This window comes from Tribolium madens, unplaced genomic scaffold (assembly GCF_015345945.1).
Source record: "Tribolium madens isolate multiple individuals breed KSU strain unplaced genomic scaffold, Tmad_KSU_1.1 Scaffold_91;HRSCAF=231;Tcas5.2_LG7, whole genome shotgun sequence".
NCBI classification, from domain to species: Eukaryota; Metazoa; Arthropoda; class Insecta; order Coleoptera; family Tenebrionidae; genus Tribolium; species Tribolium madens.
Window position 1 is genome coordinate 17,833,888 of NW_025401063.1, and position 7,802 is coordinate 17,841,689.

General features: G+C 29.0%; 1 protein-coding gene across 1 annotated transcript in view; it reads right to left on the bottom strand.

The window, feature by feature from the left end:
- Positions 1 to 3,937: 3,937 nt before the first annotated feature.
- LOC123011241 (Bardet-Biedl syndrome 4 protein) overlaps positions 3,938 to 7,802 on the bottom strand; it is a 12,977-nt gene continuing 9,112 nt past the window's right edge. Inside the window, 3 exon segments of the mRNA XM_044408597.1 lie at positions 3,938 to 4,253; positions 4,304 to 4,497; positions 4,548 to 4,719. Coding sequence (XP_044264532.1) covers positions 4,086 to 4,253; positions 4,304 to 4,497; positions 4,548 to 4,719 — 534 coding nt within the window. The 3' untranslated portion in view covers positions 3,938 to 4,085.

The following is a 7,802-nucleotide window of genomic DNA, read 5'->3' on the forward strand; positions in this document are numbered from 1 at the left end:
TAAGCAAATTGAATGACTGTATGAAACGTCTTAAAACGATTTACCATGATTTGCTTTTACAGTTTACATAAAAATTATTTTATTCATTGTGACATTTTATCTTCCGCAGGCACACGTTTTAAATTTCTAGGCTTGCTTGATAGACAGATTTTTTGTCGCATGAGGAATAAAAACTAAGTATATGAAAAGTTTGATGAAATACTTAAGTCCAGAGATGAGGTTAAAGCTAGTTTATTTAATTAAGTTAATATTATACTTAATTTCGGACAGTGAATATTGAAAATACTAAAATCAAATGCACCTCATTTTATTAACATATTTGAAAAATCCTATTCGTATAAAATCGCTTTGTTATCCTTCTTTTTTAAAAAGTACAACATTTCATTTTTATAACAAAAGGCACTATTTACATCAGAACGAACACTAGGAAATGGTTCATTACTAATTCCCTGTTGTTTTGGTTTTATAAGACCGGGCTCGGGATCGTTGAAACCCATCTTCTAACACCAGGTATATTTACTTGTGCATTGTGTACAAGCAAAAAATTCTGCGTTAGAAAACGTTATTAAAAATTTCCAATTCAGCTTTTTTCCTTTTTTTAAAACTCTATTTGTATACGACGCATGGTTATTGAGAAAAATGGAAGTATCTTAAACCGTGCACCGATTAAAGCAACCCACGCAGTGAGTTTTTTATACATATAAGGTTGAGTTGTCGCTCTAGCTCTCTTTTAAGAAACATTTCCGCACATAAATCCATAGAAACTTTTTTTTATTTATACCTAATATTCAAAATAAAATTTAAGTACTCTTGCTTATCTACAAATTAAATTTCTTTTTAAATTGACCTAAATTTTGATTAGATTTCGTGCGCAATTTAATAAAGATGAAATCTGTCAAATTGTCACAACCAAGCAATGTTTTTTAAAATTGTTAAAATGAAGTCTACGACAAATTTATTCAAATTATAATAACAGACACTGATGAGTTCGCTAGGTGAACAAAAAGTAATGGAACTAAGCGTTTTAATGTTTAGTGCATTATAAATTCTTATGAAATTTTTGAAAAAAGTATTTTTTAGTTTTGCAAAAGTTTGAGGTTTGCAAAAATTTCTTTCTTTATTTTTTAAATCAATCAAGCAATGACGAATTTTTAAAAATATCTATAAAATACATATGTTTCTAAATACTTAAAATTGTTTTTGGGAACAAATTAAATGCATAGGTATATTATTCAAACAAGTATTTTTGATCAGTAAAAATAATAAATGCAAAGTAAAAATGATAAATGCACAGTAAAATAATAAATGCACAGTAAAGACAATGAATGTCTAGCAAAACTAATTAAATGAATATTCACACATTTACAAACAAAATGTTTCCGAGCAAAATCGGAATGTCGCAAAGCGTTCAAAAACAAAATTGTGGTACCAGGAGCACAGCAGTGAAAAGAGTGGCGTACGCTGATTAGACTGATTACCATTTGTGTACAGTTTCCAGCCCTTGCTAAAATCATTCTTGCGCAGGGGCTCTTGCTAGTACATTTACCACTCTCCAATCATAATAAATATTCAGCAATATAAAAAGGGTAGTAATAAAGAAATCAATAAATAATTCAATTTTCAGTATAAAATGATAAATAATCAATATCTAATTAATTCTTGCACAGTAAAATATTAAAAATGATCAGTATAATACAGGTGCGCCAGAACTCGCGTCCCAGAGAAAATTTTCAAGTAAGGTAAGATACCAGGAGCATGAAAAAAGAACAAATTGTTTAATTAACAATTTTAACAACAACAAAAAATAGGTTTAAATGTCAAATGTCAGTCATGATGACAGTAAAAGTTCACAGTGAACTTTCTAAAGTGACAGAATAATACTGCCCGAAAGTTTAATTCCGCAACTGTACAGCCAAATCTCCAAATATTCGCCCCTACTATTTTCCGGCTGTACCTGTATAAACCTTGAATAAAGTCAATTAGTATTCAAATTGTCTCTCAAATTAAAGAAAATAGTTAGCTTCTTTGCAACTGAAAATCTAACGTTGTTTTTTTAGCATGCTGTTGTTTTGTTGTTAGTATTTTGTGAAATGATCCGTTTTCAAAAAATGTCGGTTTCAAAAAAATGAAATTATCTATTCTACGAATTTGATTTTGACGTGTAGAAATTACTGCTTTTAACTTATAGTATCGTTAAAAAAAGATCATTTGTTTAGTACGAATTCGTTGATAAAAAAGCTTTTGCGTAATTCCATACCAAAACGATCACTTTTAAAACTCATTTTATATTTTTGTAAATTTGAGATATTTTATAGAACATAAACAAACAAAGAAACAAAATAAGTGACACATATTTCACCGTTTTTTATTTTTTCAATGTATGTTGAAAAAACAGGGATGTACAAAATTAAATATCTCGGAGCAAAAAGAATTTTTATCTAAAGAACAAATCAACATATTGAAACGATTTTTTTTTAATAATAGATATAAATAGGTAACAATTACGCAGGTTTTTAAAATTCTCAAAAAATTTATGTAAAAACTCTCACATTTTTACTATGTTTTCACATAAGTTTTAGGACGGACGTTTTAAAAATGGCTGAAAAAAAATTTTTTTGAGAGCGTTGCATAGTGCGTGATCTCCTAAGATCGCCTGAAAGTTGCGTTTCCTTGGAAATTAAATAGAAAAATTACCAATTACGTCACTAATTAACTGTTCTAAAGAAAACACATAATTTCCAATAATTTATTAACATTTATTTTTCAAAAAATATCATAAAAAAAACAAATTCTTCGGTTGAGTAAATATTTTACATATTAAGTTTTGCTATACAGGGTTTGTCAAAATTCCCGGACCAACGTGACATGGCATGTAAGGTAAGATACCAGGAACATGAAAAAAATATTTAAACAATTCTATCTATCAAAAAATTTTGACATTTATTTTTCGACATTTGACATTTTTTTATTTCTATTTAATGATACTGATGATCTTGTATATGTTTTTTTACAATTATTTAGTAAAGGTACAAAAATTTTGTCAATAAAAGCCACAAATAACATTGAACAGAATTACAATTTAGGATACAGCTTCCTTGTTTCCTCTTTTAATAGCCTATAGCAAAAAAAACTTGGAAAATTATTTTGTATAATATTTTGCACAGTAAAAATAATAAATGCTAAGTAAAGCACGCACAGTATTTTATTGTAATTTGGTCAGTATGTTCAGTAAAAAAATCCAATTTGCACAGGAAAAATAATAAACGCTCAGTAAGTTTAATCAAAAGTAACAAAATAAAGTAACAAAATAACATAAAATTTAAGGAATTTTCAGTCTTGGTTACAACAATGTATGTCTCCTGAGCAAGAATGATTTTAACAAGGGCTGACAACTGTGCACAAATGGTAATAATCAGTCTAATCAGCGTACGCCACTCTTTGCACTGTTGTGCTCTTAATACTATAAGTTTGTTTTTGACATTCCAGTTGTGCTCGAAAAATTTTGTTTGTAAATGTGTGAATATGAAATTAATTAGTTTTACTAGACATTCATTCGTTTCCTTTACTGTGCATTTATTATTTTTACTGTGCATTTATTAGTTTACTGTGCATTTATTATTTTTAGTGATCACAAATACTTGTCATTTTAAATAATATACTGTGCATTTAATTTGTTGCCATATAAACATAAGTACTAATAATAAATAACATTTTTGCGCAGGGGCCATACATTGTTATGTAACCAAGACTGAAAATTCTTTAAATTTTATGTTGTTTTACTAATTTTGATTAAAGTTACTGAGCGTTTAATATTTTATTATGCAAATTGTTTTTTTTACTGAACAAATTACAATAAAAACACTGTGCGTGCTTTACTTAGCATTTATTATTTTTACAGTGCAAAATATTAAATTATTTACTGATCGCCATTGTTTTAGCAATGCAAACTTATAGTCCCAGCTCACAACGAAGATCTTTCAAACTTAACCGAAAATGTAGTTTCATATTTTGATAGTTCTTTATAAATGCACTAATAAAAGTTTGGTTTCACATTGGTTGTTCACCCAGTATTCGGTACATTAGGTTTACACTTCATCAGCTGCGAGTTCCCTAGGCGATAAGTCTCCAGTGGCAAGTTCGTCCGTTTCGTTGATAATGTTATTCACATCATCCTTACTCTCTCCATCTTTATAACTTTCGTCATTTCCATCTCCATCAAACATCGTTGCCAATTTCTCCGTGATGGCCACGATCTAAAACCCACTTTAAACTCCTTCCCTAATCAAAATTCGCTTAAATCCACCTCTTTTGATACAACACCGTCTTGCAACATCTCATTAACTTTCTGAAATAAATCCCGCGCTTCCTCCTTCCGGTCCATCCCCGCCAAACAGATGACATTATTAACGAGGATGACCGGATCTTCCGGCGCCAAAGCCATGGCCTGTTTGAACGCCCTTTCGGCGTTTTCCCCATCTTTCAATTCAAGTAAAGCACCTAAAATATGCTTTAGCAATTTTTCCGCAAACTTTCCGCTACAAATTTACATCCTAATCCTGTAAAGGAATGAGGAACGTCTGGTCGAAGATTGACAGCGGCACATAAGAAGTTAAACGCAGATGCGGGTTGATAAGTGGCAAGATGAACTAAACCCAAGTTAAAAAGCACTCGCCAGTTTGTTGGCGATATCCACAAGGCCCGCTTCAAGCAGCTTATAGCCTGCAACAAACAACCTACTATGTAAATTTAAACGGAAGATATAAAATAAATGTGGGAGTAGGCACACAAAGGGGAAAAACCCACGAATAGGGCGGACAAAAGCTGCAACTATTCAAAAAAAGCACACACTTATTTCTGCGGTTAAAAATACCTATTGGGTAGGTACAATCACAGCTTGCAGTAATTGGCAGTAGAATGCGATTAAAAAAAAAGTAAAAATCTTGCAGAAAGCAAAACCAAAAGGTATTTCTAAAAATTTTATTGTTGGAAAACGATAAAGTGATTCTCTCAGAACCAGTAGTCGTGAATTTAAAAGAATTAAATTTGTATGCTTTCTCTCAGGCACAATAGACAAGCAATTTGCAAGAAATTGGTATTGTATAGGGAACAACTAAGATGTTTGGCCAAAAACGAGTGATACATTCTGGGGCTCATTTTTTGAGAAAATAATATTGGTTAAAACCGCATTCCCGCTATCGTCTTTTGTTTTTGATTTACAGACAAAAGTTGACATTTTGGCGAAATCTAAAAAAATTCATATCTTTGTTATTATAGAAGATACGGGTTTGAAATAAAGACATTATACAGGCCCTTTTTTACGAGGATGTAGTTATAATTTTTTTTTCAGTTATTGGTTTAGACGTAATAAAATAAACTTGTACTATTTTAAATGGAAATCATAGGCGGCTATGGCAATTTTGAAAAGCTTATTTTTTCTGATCTAAAAAATATATATTTGAAACAGAATATTTTTTCATAATTATACCTACTTAGAAAATGAAATACATATTTTGTGTGATAATAGTTGGCCATGGAAAAACTATTTCACTCCAAATGTGTAAATAATAATCTATAAGAAAAAAATTAATAAAAAAATAAAATTATAAAAATTAAAAAAATACGATACGATAGAAGTTTGAACAAATATGCGAGCGCCTCAGAACAAAATTATTACATAATTTTTAAAAAATCCAAAAATAGGAAAAACAAATGTGTCAACAGTCAACACAATTAGAAAAAACATTTTTTTGATGATCTAATGGAGGTATAGGATAATGTTCAACATAGACGGAATTTGGGTATTTGAATAACCATATCATTTTTGTTTCATATAAAATATTGAAGAATTAAAGCGGCTTTATTTTACAACACTCTATATATCACTAGAAGTTGCAATTATAATGTTAGCTTGTTTAAAAACAAAGAAATATTATTAGTCACCAATAAGTTGATTTACGATTTATTTTGCATTTTTTTCATTAGGTACTTAGTACTTAGAAAACTCTTTCATTAGTGACACTGGTTGAATAATATAGTTTAAATCCTTTTAGTTGAAGATGCAACATTTTTTCATGGCCAACTGCGAACAAAAATTAAAGATAATTTTTTGCTAAAAATGTATTATAATAATCTGTTACAAATATATATTTTTTAAGAAAAAAACAAGCTTTTTAAAAATATCATAGCCTTCTATGATTCCCATATAAAAAAAATACAAGTTTATTTTATTACGGCTAAACAAACAACTGAAAAAAATTGTGAAATACATCATTAAATTCTAGGTAAAAAAGTGTCTCTATAGTGTCTTTATTTCAAATCTGTATCTTCCATAATAACGAAGATATGATTTTTTTTTAGATTTCACTAAAATGTCAATTTTTGTCTGTAAGTCAAAAACAAAAGACGATAGCGGGATGCGGTTTTAACCAGAATATATTACTCGTTTTTGGCTAAACCTCTTTGTTTCAGAGATTCCCTATTCGGATATCCAAAATGCAGCACCCTGTATATATGTACAATCGACCTAAAAAAGACCGTCCTCCTAATAAACCGCGCGGACCCTTAGAGGCTGAACCCATAAACCACAACAATAAATCTTTTTCATTGTAAACGTCATTTCTTATTCAACAGTATACATATTTAGTTTGAAGTGAAGCTCGATTACCAATTGAGTAAATAACAAATTATTAAAAAAAAAACTTTATACTGTAACTAAAAAATAAATAAAAAATAATTATAATTGATGTTTAATTAGCTATTTATTTACCAAGATAACAAGTAAATGCCGTTTTAAATGACAAAATTAAATAAACAATATTATTATTAGAAAAACCTAATAAAAATCTATTTCTAAAAATTAAAATGACCAAATGAGATTATGTAATATAACTCTTTAAAATATTGATATGTATTTTTTTTTTGATATCTATTTTTTTTGAAAAAGTTGTAAATGACAAATTAAATAAATTTATTATTAATCTTTATTCAATTCAAACAGGTAGACGTGCTAACTCTTTTGAACTCGTGGCAACTTTTACAAAAAAAGGAATATTTAAATTCAACTATTGAGATGTTTGCAACCAAGAGATTGCAATCGTAACAGATTGTTCAGTTCAGTTATTTTATTAAAACTAAATAAATCAACTTTTATTTTTGTGTATTAAAAAAAATCATAGCCATTTGAAAACGGTCTACCCTATTAATAAACAAATTATTACCAAAAAATTAGTTCTAACTTTAATACAATAATATTTGCAAATTATTTTTAAATACGAATAAAACAAACACTGTTGTAGTAAGAAAAAAGTACCTACTACGTAATACAGGGTTATTCATAAATATGAAGCAATATTTGAACCTCAAAAATGACCTATAAAATGATGTTAATTTAAATAATAACTCGTGTCCTATCTCTACTGATAAGCCCTCGGAATGTGGGTATGGAAATTTGATTTTTTTGTAATAACTTTGGAACTATTTGACCAAATATTATAAAATTTGGAACATTTCCTTGTAACAACATACCTTTTGAACTGGTAATCACGAAAAACGGGTACATCTACTCAATTTCCGGTTCCAGCAGTTGCAGGTAACATTTTCTGTGTTTTTCCATTTCTTTGCTCCCAATTTTTTATTGCCCTAATAGATAGAGAGATCAATTTCGAATAAAAAACGCATAACCTTTAATACCCCTAAAATGGACCGTTTCAAAGATATTTTAATTTAAACTGAGGACTGCACAACGCTGAAATCAAAAAATAGTGATTTTGAATAAATGATATCCACGGCAACAAATGACCATG